The 17,581-nt window shown below is 39.3% G+C and overlaps 2 protein-coding genes across 15 annotated transcripts in view; one reads left to right on the top strand and one right to left on the bottom strand.

Moving 5' to 3' along the window:
• ASCC1 (activating signal cointegrator 1 complex subunit 1) overlaps positions 1-6,376 on the bottom strand; it is a 107,234-nt gene extending 100,858 nt beyond the window's left edge. For 2 of the 7 annotated variants that reach the window (XM_040242505.1, XM_040242509.1), the window contains exons 1-3: positions 5,546-6,376; positions 3,815-3,950; positions 2,790-2,889 (exon numbers count right to left, since the gene is read on the bottom strand). In XM_040242505.1, coding sequence (XP_040098439.1) covers positions 2,790-2,889; positions 3,815-3,926 — 212 coding nt within the window. In that variant the 5' untranslated portion in view covers positions 3,927-3,950; positions 5,546-6,376. Of the gene's footprint in view, positions 1-2,789; positions 2,890-3,814; positions 3,951-5,154; positions 5,347-5,545 lie in introns of those variants that run through there. The other 5 variants (XM_040242508.1, XM_040242504.1, XM_040242506.1 and 2 more) reach the window with 4 other exon arrangements.
• Positions 5,347-15,546, top strand: ANAPC16 (anaphase promoting complex subunit 16). Of its 8 annotated transcripts, none has more exons than XM_040242512.1 (5): positions 5,348-5,477; positions 6,737-6,833; positions 8,568-8,736; positions 13,737-13,811; positions 14,722-15,546. In XM_040242512.1, the coding sequence occupies exons 3-5, from the start codon at positions 8,595-8,597 to the stop codon at positions 14,835-14,837; spliced, it is 333 nt and encodes a 110-aa protein (XP_040098446.1). In that variant the 5' UTR covers positions 5,348-5,477; positions 6,737-6,833; positions 8,568-8,594; the 3' UTR covers positions 14,838-15,546. The 8 variants fall into 8 exon arrangements, with proteins under 8 accessions (XP_040098447.1, XP_040098446.1, XP_040098445.1 ...); XM_040242511.1 differs by having other exon boundaries at positions 5,373-5,477; positions 6,737-6,872; XM_040242516.1 differs by having other exon boundaries at positions 5,379-5,477; positions 6,737-6,787.
• The last annotated feature ends 2,035 nt before the right edge of the window (positions 15,547-17,581 follow it).

Raw genomic sequence — 17,581 nt, 5'->3', positions numbered from 1 at the left:
TAAATAATTCTGACCATCCAAAGCTATCTTCTGGAACCCACAGTAATTAGATGTATCAAAGCAAATGAGACTACTTTACTCCCAGGAGAAAAGTTTCAGAGTCTAAATAAAGCACTATGAGACCATCACAGGACCATAAAGTTAAGAGAAAAAACTTCCTCATCAACAGTATTTTTACTTCAATGATTTCAATTACAGTACACTACAGCATTGGTGACTATGCCTAAAATTCTGTACTTGTTTTTACATGGCATAACCAAGTCCAATTATTTCCATTAAGATTTATTGTAGTATGCCAGCTTTTTATAAAAGATGTTCAGAAGAGGACTGGAACTCCACAGTTTCCATGTGGTTTTTCTCTGTGTTGAGCACCAACTCCCTCAGCCTTTGTCTTTCCAGGTCTTATCAATAAAGGAGTATTTTCAATCAGGTTCCTGTTTGTTAGCACATGGCTAGTGGACAAACCTCTCATAAAGTAGTTGGCTCAAAGTGTTATTAATAGTCTAGGCACCTTAGAAAGGGAAGTGGTTGAGGTTAAAGAGGCTTTAGAAGCAAACAAACCTTGGCCAAGTCATTTAACCACTCTTAGCCTACTACTTCACTTAAAAAAATGGAGTGAATAAGTATCATAAAGTTGGTCGTAAGGATTAAATGTGATTATATATGAAAGGACTTCCCAGTAACTGGCACATAGCTCAGTACAGGCCATGTCATTCTCATTAAACTCATGATGGCATCCTTCTAGTTAAGAGTACAGACAGACCCAATAGAGGTTTACATGGGAAGTCTAAAGCATTCACTAAAATAATACAGATAAACAGTGAAAGGATGACTCCTTATTGTATAAGTGGAAATTCTTGCCAGATCAAATGGTTCTCAATCTTGGCTACACAATGGAATCACCTGGGTAGCTATAAAAACTAATAATGCCTGGGTTCAGCTCCCAGAGATTCAGACTCAACTGGTCTGGGGTACACCTAGGTATTGGGAGTTTTTGAAACTCCCCAGGTGATTCTAATGTGTACCTGAAGTTGAGAGCCACAGTATTAGACCTCGTCTGTGGACATGTACACCACTATTAGACTTTGATTATAAGTTAGTTTGGTCAAGTAATTTCTTTCCTTGGACCAAATAAGCTTACATAAATGATTCTTAAGAAAGAAACCTTCCATGTATTTGTCAATAAGACCAAAAGGAAGGAAGAGAGGAAGAGAAGGAAGGAAGAACAAAGGAAAAAAGAAAGAAGTCTTCCTAGTAAACACTGTTTATTAATTAGGATTTAGCAGAACCAATACTTAATCTAACATGCAAGTCATCTGGAACAAAATGAGTATTTAGAATATATAAAATTCAAAAGGTCATATGGTTAGAATCAGACATTTAAGGAATCTTTACATACCTTAGCAGTAACAAATTTATACATTAAGGAAGACAGGTTGCATTGATTTTTACCAGGAATCTGAGTCACCACTTTCTAAAATCACATTTCTTAGAAGAAAATGTGACTGAAACCTGAGAATAAAGTGAGCTGTCAGGATTAGCATTTGGTTTCTCATTTGGTCCCATTCCAGGAGAGAAATTTCATCCTCAATAGGTGTTTCAGAAAATTCTCAAGGTGAAAAAAATGCAACTATTTGCCTCTTGGAACTTAAAGGTGTATGATTCTGTATTTGTAGACCTCCTCTCATAGAGAAGTATAGACAGACTTTAATCATCTGGTACAACACAGAAAAACAATCTATGACTTCCTAGACCATCCTATCTTCAGAGGTGCAAGCCCAAAAGAAGCCAGCCAGCTACATGAGCTAACGATATTAGTGGTTAATAAGAGACAGAATATGATCAACACGAAGGCAAGCAGGCACAGATTGAAATGATCACAAAGCTTCCAAGCAATTTAAAACTAAAGATGATTCCGGAAAAAGCATTTCAGTCTTTGACAAGAACTGGAGGACAACAGAACAGACACATTCCTGCCTTCAAGTAGTTTCCTGTCTAGCGGAAGAAACATCAAATAGCTGACAAATAAATATAAACATTAGGCTTGAGAAATGCTATAAAGGAAAAGTAGTGGTGTTATGAAAACATATACTATGGTAATCAATGTGGTGGGTGGGGATGCTGGTGTCAAAACAAGCTTTCCTAAGGAAGGAGAATATATTAATAACTAGGTAATGTAAGGAAAGGGAACAGCATATGCCAAAGCTAGAAGGTAGGAAGGAACCCAGCACATTTGAGGAACTGAAGAAAACCAGTTAAACTTAAGTGCAAAGCCAGGGAAAGAGTGGTGTGAGCTGAAACTGAAAAATGCAGGGCTGGCTAAGTCATGTTCAAGATTTTGGCCACAGCTCTAATGGAATAAAATTCCATTTTCCAGGGAAGAATGTTAATGGATTTCAAGCAAAGATAATAAAATAATCAGGTTTTCCTTTTAAAAAGATTATTCCACCCTCAATGTGAAGAACTGATTGGAAGAGAGCAACAATCAGTGTGGAGAGACCAGTAAGTAGGCTATTTGAAATAATCCACAGAAGAGGTAGCAGAATGGCTATAAAGAAAAAGTAAGCGGTAGATTCAAAAGATACTTAGGCAAAATCAGCAGGACTTGGTGATGTATATGGAATGATGAAACTGATCTGCAATTAGTCTTTAGAAATTCTAGGATGTTAAACACTAAACCATTTTGTCACTAATAAGTACTATAATAAGTGTGGAAAGGAGAAGAATCAGCTTCCTTCCAAGTTTCCTGGAAGTGCCTTCCCATGAAGCTGCCAAGGGGCATCACTCACTTGTAGAGTAGGCTGGGGGCCTTCACGGTACATCGGAAACCTTGTGGGGTCTGCACCACATCGTAGGTTTCACAGGGCTCTTCTGCACACTCCATGAGGCCTGTACAGAAACCATAACATCTTACTCAGAGCTGTTGCTCTGTGGACAACAGTCTTTCTTCTCCTCAGCCGTCCAACCATTCTTGAGGTTAAAGAAGAGCAATACACACACAAAAAGAACAGCCATACACTTTACGCTGCAGAACACTGCTCCAACGTTCCTCCTCACCTGCTCTTAGACGAAAAAATAAAGAATAAAAACACATGACTATTTTAAATCTTCCAATCTTGGAACCTTGGAAAAGGAATATCTACATACCACTATTTAATTGTTTTGTCCCAGAAATAAATCTTGTGTCCTATTTTACGAAGACGTAATTCACATAAAATTCATCCTCTTAAAATGTACAACTCAGTGGTTTTTAGTATGAGGACACAAAATCACTTCAGTGAATGAGGTAGGTAGGAGTGATACTGGAGAATTTACTCCATACAGCCAAGACAAAGAGAAAACAGGAGGCTGAAATAAGAGCTCAAGGCCCCAGGGCTGAAGGGAAACAGCCACGTCGGTTGTATATTTGAAACTGCCTGTATATGACTTTAGAGAAGAAAAGAATTATGACACAACAATAACAGTTAATATTGGGCACATGTTCATTTATTTCAACAATTTATAAAAACTAGTTCATAGCTTTACAGATAAAAGAACTTAATTTTGCCACAGATTATTGTTAATATTAATAGCTAACTAAAATGACCCCTTATTACATTTAAGCCTCTGCACAAAGATGAGACACAACTTAACTTATGAACTGAGAACACCTCCTCAAACAAACTCACCAGCCCACTCAGAATCAACAAGAGAGCTATGAGAGGCCAAACAAGTCAAATTTCAGTGCTCACACAGAAACACTGAAACGAAGAATTGCTTCTACAATACGGATAACATTGTACTTCTAATCTGACCAAAAAGCAACTAAGATTACCTTGGTAATAGTCATCTTCTTCTTCCTCATGTTGATAAGTCTGTTCTTGGATGGGATTCTTCCTATAAACCCGTCCACCAATTTTTATAAGCTGTGGACGCAGAACTTCCATGATTATGTGGGTCTTTACACAGGCCTACAAGGACAGAATTGGGCATCAGTTTCTAGTCCATCCTAAGCAAAAGCATTTCTGCTTCCACTAGATTTCCCCTATCTAGAAGCTGTTTTATTAAGTCAACTGCTGCATTTTCCACTTCTGGCACACTCAAGACAGTAATTTGCAAACCATTCAGCATTCCTCAAAAAAGGTGATTATAAGATACTGAGCCTGTCCATGACTTTGGAAGAGAGACTAGAGGTCTCTTCATTACTTTAACCTAAAGGGAGTAAAATTCAACCTCTGTGCTTACCCGAACATTTGTGAAGTCTCTCACCCTCTCACCCAGTATGACAGTTAAGAGAATTAGGGATATGCCTGGCTTGCTGCGATTCATGGGGTCGCAAAGAGTCGGATACGACTGAGAGACTGAACTGAATACATTTATCCTCAAGGGGAGGACAAGAAAATCCTTAACTACTTTTACAGGTGCTAGAAATACATACTCAGCAATTAGATCCAGTTGCCTATTAAGACAAAGTTAAAATATGACTTAACCCACATGGTTCTTCAAACTAACACATTGCTGAGGGAAGGAATTCAATTTCTGTAGTCACTGCCAAAAAACTATACATCACTCAGGGAGAAACCAAGTTTCTAGTCACCACTTAATGAATTAACAATTTAGGAAACAAAGCTTCTTAGGGGTAGCTCTGGTTACGTTTAACCAAGGTTCCTACCACTTATGGTACATGGTCTTGAAACCCAAAATAACTTAAGCGGTCCCCCTCCAAAAAGATCAATCCTTACTAAACACACTAATGCTCAATCCAACCTCAGGAAGTAAATCGCTTTCATTCATTGGTAATCTGCTTACAGAACCAATAAGTTAGTTTCGTGTTGTGAGAAACAAAATATACAAGGTAAACAGACCTGAACATCGAAAGAGGAGGCATAACTAGCAATACTTTAATGACATTACACCCTAATACTCAATTTCTCAGGACCTCTCAAAGGAAAAAAAAAAAAAAAGGCTCGCCACAAAAGTAGACGTCAATGTCAAGGTAGGTCCTCAAACTGAGCTGTGGAAGAGAGGCTTGTCTCAGAGAGAGCAAACCCTCCATCTGCCTTTCCTGTAAGGCCCTGGGCTACAAGACTACTCAGGAGGAAGGACGGGGGAATAGCCAATTTAATTCTGCTCCGTGGTGGTTTGGAGAGACAGAGAGGAAAGCAGAAGGCCTACAAGGTCGGGAGCGAAGATGAAACCCTGAGTCATAAAAGCGAGCAAAAATCAACCCCAGTACGTCAAGGCAAGCGAAAAGAGAAGGACTCCGCGGTGGTAGGAAAACCGCTGTAGTGAGAGCAGACGAAGGACCCAGAAGGTCTCTCCCAGAACCGGGTCTCCGCGGCTCTCCGCCCCGGCCACGCCCACCATTGCACTGGCGCGCGCACGCCGCGGCCGCCGCGGGCTCCCTCCGCACGGGCGCGAGCACGCCGCCGCCCTCGTCGTTGAAAACGCAGCCGTTGCAGTGGGGGGCGGGGCTGTAAAGTGCCAAAGCAGCTGAGGTAAGTGGTCGAGGGCTCAGGGACCCTCGGGAGCTTGCTGGAAAGGGAGTTGATCCCTGGGATCCTACCTGAAGGGACTAGTAACGTGGAGAAAGGAGGAGGAGGAACTGGAGCCTGCCGCAGAGGGCGCGTAAGAGGAAATTTCCTCAGGCCGCACGAGACAATTGCGCATGCGGGCCAAGCGGTGGCGCCTGCGCAGTGGGATGGCGCCAGTGGCGTCGCTCCCTAGAGACCGGGGAGGTGGGGTGAGATGGAGGTCTGGGTGGGTGTGGGGTCATGGCTTGGAGTTAGCTTGGGAACCGCTGACATTCTGACCCATCCCCTCTTCAGCCCCTTTCCACCCAAGCTATTTTTAGCTGCAGCACCTTTTTGATTGGTAATCCAGCTATTTGGAATGATTCCTGATGGTGGAGTTTAATGATTGCTTGTCTTTTTGATAAGGAGACTTTTTAAAAAGGATTCTTTTCAAGAATATAAGCATGTATCTGCTAGGAAGGAAAGTGGTTTATGAATACGAGGTCATCCCTATCATGCATGAAGTAAATGTGTTGATCATCCTGTCACTGAACACAACCATGCAGTATCTCTGCTCTCCTGTAAGAATCTCTACTTGCCAGTAGTTCCAGCTTCCCTTATTGGGTCAAGTCCCAGCTTATTTCATCATTAGTATTTAAATATTCAACAAAATGTTACTGAGCACCTACCTTGGGCTTGGCAGCCTAATTGAAAAAACAGTTGTGTAAATAGATCTACAGAATGAGGGAGAAAAAACCAATCATGGACCAACCCTCCTGACATCAAACTTTTCTATCCCTTGCTAGCCCTGTGTTCTGTCATTTGTTCTTTATTCATTCAGGAAACACTAATCCAGGTTCTGTGCTAGGCCTTGAGAGTAGAAAGACAACTCCTTCCCCTTTTCCTAAGAAAAGGGTTCTTCCTAAGATCATTAACCTTAAAATGAAAGTATGGGGTGCATTTTCCCTCTTCCTGAGCATGCACTTTCCATTCTAAGAGACATTTAACATTGACACTCTGTGTCAAATGGAGAGAATTAAGACTTTTCCCATGAGTGTGTTGAAACATACTAAGTATGAAAAACTGGAATTTGCAGAGGAAAAAAAAAAGATTCAGGACTAAATATTCATTGGTAGTTTTGGATAGCTGTTGTTTACTGTGCCTGTGAGTGTTCCAAATGCTTTAGTTATATTAACCTTCCTGACACCTCTTATGTAGGTACTATCATTATCTGCATTCTGTAGATGAGACAGCTGAGGAGCAGAGAGGTGGAGTGATTTGTCCCGAATCAGACGGCAAGTAACAAAGCCAGGACGTGAACCTGGGCCAAGAGGCTTCAGAGTGAGCTCTTAATCAGTGTGCTGTTTCACCTCTCACAGAGTACGTGTTGTTCAGTCGCACTGTCATGTCTGACTCTTGGCGACCCTAGGACTATAGCCCACTAGGCTCCTGTGTCCCCATGGGATCCCAGGCAGAAATACAGGAGTCAGTTGCCATTTCCTTCTCCAGGGGATCTTCCCAACCCCGGGATCGAGCCCATGTCTCCTGCATTGACAAGGGGATGCTTTACCACTGAGCCACCTGGGAAGCCCGTATGGCTCATGACAGTGCAGTAAAGCCTTTGCTTAAAAAATGGCCAACAAATAGGCTGAAGTCTGTATGCCTGTTTGCAAAATGGGGGGATTGGATTAGATGGTCTTTAAGGAGTCTTGCGGTTCCTGTGAAATGTCAGCTCATTTAGCAAACATTTAAATCAACAGCTACTTGGTATAAGCCAAGCATAATGTCTGGTCTTGGTGATCAGAATGCCTGCCTTTATAGAGCAGTTCCAAACTAGCGTTTATTGTGAGTTTCACTTTAACTTTGGTTACCACCTGCTGGTAGCATTCAAAATTTAACCTAAATCTTTAAAGCTAAAAATTACTTAGGTAATCTTTCCAGCAGAAAACTGCTTATATGTGTTAAGTGAAAGTGAAGTTGCTCAGTCGTGTCCGACTCTTTGCGACCCCGTGGACTGTAGCCCACCAAGCTCCTCTGTCCGTGGGATTCTCCAAGCAAGAATACTGGAGTGGGTTGCCATTTCCTTCTCCAGGGGCTCTTCCAGACCCAGAGATCGAACCCAGGTCTCCCGCATTGCAGGCAGACGCTTTAACCTCTGAGCCACACTCAAATTACTTTAACATGTGTTAAAGTTGTTGTTAATTCTGCACTCCACTTTTCAACCCTGCCTGTTCTGTCTTGAATGATAGTTCTGAGTTTGAAAGAAGACTATTCTTTTTATATAGAAAACATAAACATTTTGGAATCTTCTGTAAAGATTTAAGTGTGTAAGCTGCTATTTTGTTTTGAACTTTTTAAAGAGACATATATTTGGTACAGATTTTCTCATTTACGTTTGGAACTTTTGATTTTTTAATTTGGTATAGTATTAAACAATCACAGCGCCTCTAATTCCTAATAAGCGGTGATTCTAAGATCATTCTTGAACTATTTTGTTCCAGTTTTGGGACACCACCAAGTGATCAATTTGGGTATTACATTTGGATGAAAAAAATTTTTTTAATTTAATGAAAGGGCCAATATGTATTTCCTAACCATTCCCCTTTCTTGGGAACAGAACACAGTGTTATTCTGGAATTTTATTTGGAAAATTTTATAAGTGAATTTCTTGGTGTGGCTTGGTCAGGATGTATCCAAGACAAACTGTCCCATGAGGCATGGTTGTTTTATCCTCATATAATTTATTTCCTCAGTCAAATTGCTACCTTGGCACTGCCATATCACCCTTTCATAACCCATAAATCACCCACAGTCAATCCCAAATGACATAAACAGTTTGCTAATGGTAGGAAGTAGTGTTTTATGTAGAAAAACTAAGAATAAACTATTTTCACTTAAAATCCTGAGTGACATTTTGGCCCAAGGAGCCTTAAAAGATCGTGGGAGTACAGAGGGTAGAAAAATTTGGAACTAATTCTTGACTAAACTGCATGCTGGCTTTCATGGTAGCTGGAATGAAATGTTGTCAGTCTCACTTCCATAAACTGCCAATTTGCTGTTTTTCTTTCTCTGTAGTGAAGTGAGAATTCTGCTAGAGAGGAAATGGCTGCCTCTTCATCATCCTCCTCAGCTGGTGGGGTCAGTGGAAGTTCTGTCACTGGATCTGGTTTCAGTGTCTCAGACCTTGCCCCACCACGGAAAGCCCTTTTCACCTACCCCAAAGGAGCTGGAGAGATGTTGGAAGGTGATCTCATGCTGCTTTTTGCTGAATAATTGGATTCAGACCTGCAATGAATATTAATTGTAAAGAAGCTATTAAGTGGATTAGTTATGAGTTTGTCCTGATTTCAGCTCCACATTTCATCTCTTGTCCTCATTTCAAAATATCTTTAAAACACAAATCTTTCTCCAGAATTAGGATTTTGGAGCTGAAAAAGACTTTGGAAATCATGGAGGTCATTTAGAGTTATTTAGACCCAGAAAAGATAAAGTGATTTGACCATGTGAAAAGACACAGTCAGCACTTGGACCAGGAATTCCATTAAACTCCTGCTCCAGTTTGCTTTATCCTGGCACCAGTCGGCTTCCCTATGGTTAGTAGGTTTCATATGTATTTTTTCTAATATAATTCACCTACAGATAGATGAAGAGATTCTGAGAGAAAAAAAAAACCAATCTATTCTTACATGGCCCACTGCAGGACAGTGCGGTGTGGTTTCTCAAGCACTGGAGCTGGATGTGCATCAAATAATCCCCTATCTTATCCAGCACACATTTGCAAACTGGCTGGCCAAGATCAGGGCACAGGCTATAAGCATGAAACAACTTTAGTATCTAGAATTCATCAGGTACATGTCACTTTAGGAGATGGACCAATAAATTCTTAATAGAGAGCATTAAAACCTCCTGAAGAGCTTATTTAAAATGCACATTTCTGGCTCACCTAGAGATTCCAAATTAGTCTAGGTTATAGCACAAGAATCTCCATTTTGACTAACATCCAGGGGATTCTCATGAAAGTGGCCCTTAACTATTAAACTATTCTTCATACCTCGAAAAAAATCAGCAAAGAACCTATTAAAGATTCAAAATCTACTTGATTCAAGCACATCTGTGCTTAATTGTATATTGATCCTTTTTGCTTTAAATATTGCAAATTTCAGTAAATATACTTAAAAATTAATCTGGAAATATCTGAGAAAGGCACAGACTGTAGTTAAGAGTCAGCTTTTGGGGGGTGGTCTTCATTTATATCAGGTATAATAAAAAGCAGAGGTTTGGATTAAGCCAATGCAGACAGAAGTATCACTTGTGACAGGAAAACACAGGAAGACTGGGACTAAACATAGGAAGACTTTTTAGAATTGGTTCAAATCATGACTGGTGAAGTAAACAACCAGATATTGTAGTTAGTGATACATGAGGTGTATGTACTGATACTTCTGTCTATGCCCTTTAGTTTTCTTCAATTATGTTAACTGAATACTCAAACTAACATCACTGAGTCTGGAGGTAGTGAACATCTAGGGCCTTGTTTACCATATTTGGCACTAAAAATAAATTATGACTTAAGTTATATGCTTCAGAGAGCTGGTATTAGGAAGTTTCTCCCAAAACAAATCAAAAGTTGGGGGCACTTAAATTGCTTAATGAGTTTTATGGCAGCAGAAAAGGAATCCTTATTTAACAATGAACCCTAAGATTAAAGTCATTTAAAGTCTAGCTACAGGAGGAATTTAATACAGGCGGTACCTCCATGGTCTCAGAGCTGTCAGCATTCTTTGTCAGTGTACATCAGATTTCTTGGAAACATTAAAGAAGAAAGGCTTCTGAGATTAGTCTAAATGTTGATGTTCTAACAAGTGATAGTTCTGTCCATTTTTATTCCATCTCAGTATGCCTCATGGGGGACTGTGTTGCCTTTCTACTGTAGAATGAATTTAAATTTAAATTTGCAGTGCCCAGTTTGGGTTTTCTTCCTTAGGTTTAAAGTTTCACCTATACTTTAAAGCTATTTACATTTAAGGACAAACTATGAAAACTTTAGAGGTGGCAGCCCTTGAACTATCCTGAGTCAAGTGAAAAGTGTTAAATTGAAAAGGCTACCCTTAAATGTGAATTAAAAGGGATGGTAGATTCGGATACCTCATCCTACTATGTTTATAGGTGATACTATTATGCAAGTAATCTAATGCACATGTACCTGACCATTTTTCTTACGGAACTTTAATGGAATACAGGCATACCTTGTTTTGTTGGGCTTTGCTGATACCGTGTATTTTACAGATTGAAGGTTTGGGCAACCTTGCCTTGAACAAGTATGTTGGCGCCATTTTTTCAACAGCATTTTCTCATTGCCTATCTCTGTGTCACATTTTGGTAATGCTGACAGTATTTCAAACCCTCCACCAGCAAAAAGGTTACATTTCCCTGAAGGCTTGATGATGGTTAGCATTTTTTTAGCAGTATTTTTTAATTAAGGTATGTACATTCTTTTTTTTTAGACATAATGCTATTGCACACTTAACAGACTACAGCATGGTATCAGCAAACTCTTATATGCGATAGGAAACTAAAAAATTAGTGTGATTTGCTTTATTGCAGTGGTCTGGAACCAGGCCTATGACATCTCTGAGATATGCCTGTATGAAAATAGAGTAGGAAGAGTTGCCTCTTCAGAGTAAGAACAAAAGCAATTAGATGCTATTTATTATCTTAACAGGTTCAACTTGGTCTTGCATCCTCCCAGGTCTAGGATAATAAACCGAAATAACCTGTATTTAACCTTGTGTATTAACTTTTTTGTGTATCTGCTGTCTGATATCAGACACCTCACAAATGCAGTATCCTCTACAGGACTTTTCAACATTCCCCTGCCTTTGGCTAGGATTGTCTCACCCAGATTATTAGTAAGCAAATTGGAGACTGCCTTCCAGTCCTGAAATGCCTGAATTTTGGTGGCATCATACGCCACTGGAGCATAAATTATCTGCCATTGCCTGTTTTCCCGCTGTGGGATAATAAGTCTTTTAAATGAATTTGTTAGCATCCTATTTATTGGAGTTAACAGTGGTGTTAGATTTGGACAATTTACTGAACTTTTCACCATTTATCACCTTTACTTGTCCCTTAAAGAGGAAAGCTGATGTATTGCTACTTGGTGTGTTGCAAAGAGTTTGATTACAATTTCTAAATGGAAGACAGATTGCCCCAGGCTGACTCCTCTCTGGAGAAATTCCAGACTTGAGATTGTTACAGATATCACATCTAATAGGATGTAGCTAAGAAGCAGTGGACTTTGTGGTTAATGCAGAGCTGCAGATCAGCAAAAATGTGCTCCATAGACTCACAGAGCAGCAAAGAGATATGCGGGTGCCTTTTGGAGAGATTAGCCTACGTATCCTTTTGCTTTGAAGTTCATTATCAAGGGAAATATGCAAATGTTATAATTTAAGCATTTATCCTAGTAACACCTGTGGTTAAATGTAAGCAGGAGGTAGCACCTTGAAGAGCTTGCAAACAAATCTTGGCCTGGTCCTTAAAGCCAGAATCCCCACTGCCTTGTGTGATATCCTCAAGTTCAGGATCAAACCACCTGAGAAGAGCTCTAATTCTGTATGCTTTGCTCTTCCTAAAATAAAACATAAGTTATAATTTGATTCTTTAATCAAGGGTATGAATGCTGGCATACTTACACAATTTATTAGGCATAATAAATTGCATCACTGGTGTCAAATGTTCACACAGCCCCTCTTCCCATAGTGGGATTCATAGTTATTTTCAGGCCATTTCCCTTATTTGAAAAACTCAGTAATATCATTGGCTTACCTAGATCTTTAAACTGGACAACCAGTATAATATTCAATAGTTGAAATTTAAATTTTTGCTCAGTTTAGATGATATAAATGAGTTACATTCTGCCAGAGGAATAGGGGTGGGAGGAGGGAATGGGATCTATCCCCATATGACACAATATTTAGAAAAGAAGTTGAATTTAAAGAATAACACTCTCCTCAAAGTCTACATAACTATATGAAATTATATTTTGACATAATATATAATATGTGTATATATTAATACATAATTTCATACATATGTATGGAATAATTATATTTTTGAAACAATTTTGAAGATAATATTAGAAGCCCTCTTGGTCATATATTTAAGCTTTTTGAATATAGTATCTATGGCTTTTCTTATTTATCATGAGCTTCTGAAATAAGGTCTGCCTTGTGTGAAACTCAGCATGAAGCCAGAATATGTTAGTCCTATCTCCTTGTCACTTAATAGCTGGCTGACGGCAGCAACCCGTGATTGATGGGTGAGTGCTTGACATCCAGCAGTACTGGCATGAACTGCCGCCTAAAAAAAGACAGCTGTGTCCTCTCCCTTCATTTGTTTTAGAATTTCTGCAATAAGATCCCTTCCCTGAATGGTTTCTGCTACCCCTTGAAGTCACATTTTCCTACATGAGTTCTACGTCTTTAGTGGTATGTTTTGTTGTATCAGCCCTTGCCTGATAAGGAATAACATGAACTAGCTATGTTTCACAATCATCTTCCAAGTACTGGGGTGACTGAATTAGCTACCTTCATGTATCCAGTTCTTGGCATCAGTACAATGCTAGGTTCTGAAATTGCACCATACTTTTATACCCATCCAAATTGCAGTGTTCTAGTTAAGTTGGAAAATCAAGGTTATAGTTTGCGTTTACAGAATGAAATTTCCCAGCAGTGTTTTGTGATGGTCATTGTGATATAACTTGATATACAAAATATTGACAATAGCTATTTTTCTTCAACTTTATTTTTTAGAATGAAAATGATTAAGAGTTTTGGTGTACCTTTGTATTTTGAAAGTTCGGGGCCACATGGCCAAATGTGTTAGTTGTCAGTGTTTGCTTGACATACAAAATAGGAGAACATTAAGAAATTGTCAAGTTAGGATGGGAGAAGTGTTGACCAGGACATCAGACTGGGGTTTCTTGTTTTTGTTATTTTAACACTATTTTTAAACTCTTGAACAAGTAGAGGGACTATTTTAACATTCTAGGTATAGAAGTAGCTTTTATAACACAGCAGTGTTAATTCTAAGTGAAACAGAAGCCCCTTGTAAACACTGAAAACTGAAAACTAGACCCTGAATGGAAAAGCAGGGAGAATGGGTGTGTTTACTACATTTATCAGAAGCCATTAGATTAAAATGGATTGGAGCAGATTAAAACTTGTCCTCTTCTGTTTCTAGATGGCTCTGAGAGATTCCTCTGTGAATCTGTTTTCAGCTATCAAGTGGCATCTACGCTCAAACAGGTGAAACATGGTAAGCATGTGAGTACTGCGTACTTAACTGTGAAAATGAACTTCCTAGGAAGTGGAAGGGTGGGAGAGGGGGACTTAGAAAGGTCAGAGTGCTCTGTAACAAAAACTCAGCAAGGCTACTTAAGTGGACTTCCCAAATTGCCTGCAGACAAGAACATTCTACAGTTCTTAATCCACAGATAATGTTACATTAAGACTTAAATTTGAAGTCAAAGGGATTAGTTTTCTAGGGGAGTTAATGCTTCCTACTCCTCTTGTATTGCTTTTTCCACTCTTTCCTGAAACCTTCTTTTCCTGTTGTCCTCCATTGTCACCACTGTCTGCATCTTCAGATATGTATGTCATACCTCTTGGTCTACCTGGATTCGAAGATCCTGGTAGCACCTTTTCTATTCTATCATGCCTCACCAGGTCTTCATTTATGCATCGGGGAACTCTGTTCCACCACCAAACCAGACTATTTCTCCCCTGAGAACATAATGTTGGGGTGGGTGGGGGTAGGGAGAGCTGCAATTGCTTGTAACCCCAGGTTTTTGGCTTTTGGGGTTTGTTTGTTTGTTGTAGCATACAGGATCTTAGTTCCCCAGCCAGGGATTGAACCAGTGCCCCCTGCAGTGGAAACACAGAACCTTAACTACTTGTAACCCTAGATTCTTAGGGTACCAGTCACAAATTTAGTACACAAATGGCATGGAGGATAAGTATTACTATTTTTTTAAGATTGTCTTAAGTAATTATCCTACAATTAAAAATAAAATGTAAATGAAAAGATTAAGTCTTCTGACAACATAGGGTAAGACCCCATTACTAGACTATTGAGGGGGGAAAATCTTTCTAGAAATTATTTTTAAATCAGTCATCTTGCTGCTTGGTATATAATTAATAAATACTATCTCTTTGATTCTTTACAGATCAGCAAGTTGCTCGGATGGAAAAACTAGCTGGTTTGGTAGAAGAGCTGGAGGCAGATGAGTGGCGATTTAAACCCATCGAGCAGCTGCTGGGGTTCACACCCTCTTCAGGTTAACCTGCCTGGATGGTCATCTCGGGTGCACAGCAAGTGCAGGTCTAACAAGGAACTTTTCTTACAATGTATATAGCCATCCAGAGATTCCCGGCTCCATCACTGAATTGTTAATTCACATTCATACTTGGTTTCTCTGTATCTATACACAAGCAACAAATTGTTAAGTGTGTGATCTTGCAGGGAAATTTTTTGCTTATTTGTTTAAAAAAGTATTGAGAATCGGATTTAGACAATGGACATCAGAGAACCAGGAAGTTTGGGTTTAAAAGAGATTTATAAAACTTCACAATCCAGGACACATGCCAGGATTGGCCAGACGAAAGACATCCCTCCTGTCATTCACGCAGTTCCTAGAATCCTCACCAGTCAAGTCCAAGGTCAGGATCTGGAGTTATAAAATACATTTCTGACCTAAAACTCTTCTTTTTGCAGATGAATGTGATTTCGACTCAGGACTTGTCCAAATTAGGAATTTTTTAATGTTTGGGATTTTTTCTATTTTTAGACATCTAATTCTATAGATTCTAACTTTTTCTAACCTCTTCTAGGCATGCCAAATGCTGGCAAAAAGAATTGCTTTTTGAATGTTGAAGTTCTTGTGAAAATAAAGCAGTGAGCAAAATCCTTTTAAACACAGAAATCCTGAGTTCATCTTGTTGGTGGGCTCTGGCAATTCTGTAGCAAATAAATCCTTTGAAAGAACTCCAAATTGGTTTCTTTATCCTTTCAAAGCCTCAGGGATTTGGGATAGGGGGAAGAGGTCAAATTACTTTTTAATAAGAAGGGAATCTAAAAACCATTTCTCCTAAACAAATGGTAGATTTGCTTCATCTCAGGGATATTTGTCTTTTTAGAAGTATATGAATTTATCATCAATATCTAAGTAGGTTTTTAACCATGATAAGGAAAAACCTGATAAGCTAAGAGATAATCTTTTGTTTTTCCTCATGGGACCCCCACATCTACCGTACATAGTTAGGAGAAGCATTTAGATTGTATGCAAATTTTGCCCCAGACAGAATTTGCCTTTCTCCTCATTAATAACTTGTTCCTGACCTGCTTAGAGTTAGTTAATTATGAATAAATAAAATCCCAGTAGCAGTTGGCCTTAATCTCAGGAGTTCGGAATGTTTTAACACATACTCCGTGACAGGGAGGTGGTGGCCTCATTGAGTTGATCCGGAGTCTGAGCACAGGGAAGACGAAGACCCGCACATGGCCACATAGCCCAGACACCGAAGAAAATCTTAAAACAGACTGCAGTTTATTGACAATTCAGCCCACTAACCTTGTCTCTGGAGCACATAAGAGCACAAAAATCACCAGCCCTCAAACTCACTAATTTCCATATAATACTTCTTAACCTAAACCAGCTCCATTATTGAAAGCCGTTGAATTTCCTAACATTGTCCTTTTGGGTATCAACCATCTTCATGATTACCAAAGGAAAAATTTTAAATACCTAGTCTGCAATAAACCTTTCAATCTTATTTTCAGTGACAGTTTAGAAGCAATCACTAACTTTCATAGGGCCCAGACACTGTATTACCTCGTCTTTACCCTCTGGTATTGAACTTAAAGAATTTTTGTCTCTTTAAGTTGCACATTTCTTTTCATGGCCTTAGAAATTGAAGAGATCTATAGAGTTCAGTGGAAATACTTTCCGAAGCCCCTTTTCCAGTGACCATTCGGCTTCTCCTTGAACGCTGCCAGAAGCAAGACCCTCACTGTTTAAAGATGGCCTCTCCCTCTCTGCACCTTTCTGTTGGTCATTATGCCTCATCCATAACTCCTATTACTATGCTTTGGGCTTGAAGATGGACCTGTTGTTGTTCATCTTCCATCACTTCTGCACTCATTATGTGCCAGTCACTCAAAGGAACTAATTATAGTCCTTTCAGTAACACTGCAAGATGTGTTAAAACCCTAATACAGATGAGCCTGAAGCTCAGAGAAGGCATTACTACATGCCCAGGCTGCCTAGCTAAGTAAGTGGCCAAGTCTGGATTTGAACTGAGTGTGCCAGACTCCAAAGCTGAGATTATTTTATATATTTTATATATATATATATACATACATATACATATATGTATCATGCTTCATCCCACTGACCCCAACCCAGTGCCTCATACAAAGAAAAACCCTAAAACCTTTTTTTTTTTTTTTTAGTGATAAAATGAATTAACTACCTGGAGGAAATAAACCTTATTACTACCCTCCCTGCTACCTCTCACTGCTTGGTGATAAGGTACAATGAAGGAACAGCCTCTTCCTTTAAGAACTGATAGGAAGTAGCTATGTCAGTATCTATATAACCTTTTAAGATTCAGCATGATGAAGTTAGATGCTTAAGGGATACATACCTTGTATGTGTATACCTGTCTTCCTCTTGTGTGTGCAGGAGGAAGACAGGGAAAATAGCAGCTAACAGCCAGGATTTCACAGACAGCCTCCATCTGAAGAAAGCTGATGGTAACGAGTGTTTCAGTGCATAAAACACTTTGCAGTTTCATAAATGTCTCATCTTGAATCCCACATCAACCCTGTGAGATAAATGAGGCAGGTAGTTGACAGTTGAGGAAACCAGTACAGAGAAGGTAAGGTACCAAGATTATTAACCAAAGTATAGTTAATAATATAGGCCTTTCGAACCTTTATGCCTTCTAGTTTGTCATACACTAGAAAATGTGAAGGCAGAATTTGCTAATAAAGAATTGTTCACATCAGTTTGATACATAATTCCA

Source organism: Oryx dammah, unplaced genomic scaffold (assembly GCF_014754425.2).
Source record: "Oryx dammah isolate SB20612 unplaced genomic scaffold, SCBI_Odam_1.1 HiC_scaffold_6, whole genome shotgun sequence".
Classification (NCBI taxonomy): Eukaryota; Metazoa; Chordata; class Mammalia; order Artiodactyla; family Bovidae; genus Oryx; species Oryx dammah.
This window is presented reverse-complemented; position numbering and strand designations above follow the sequence as displayed.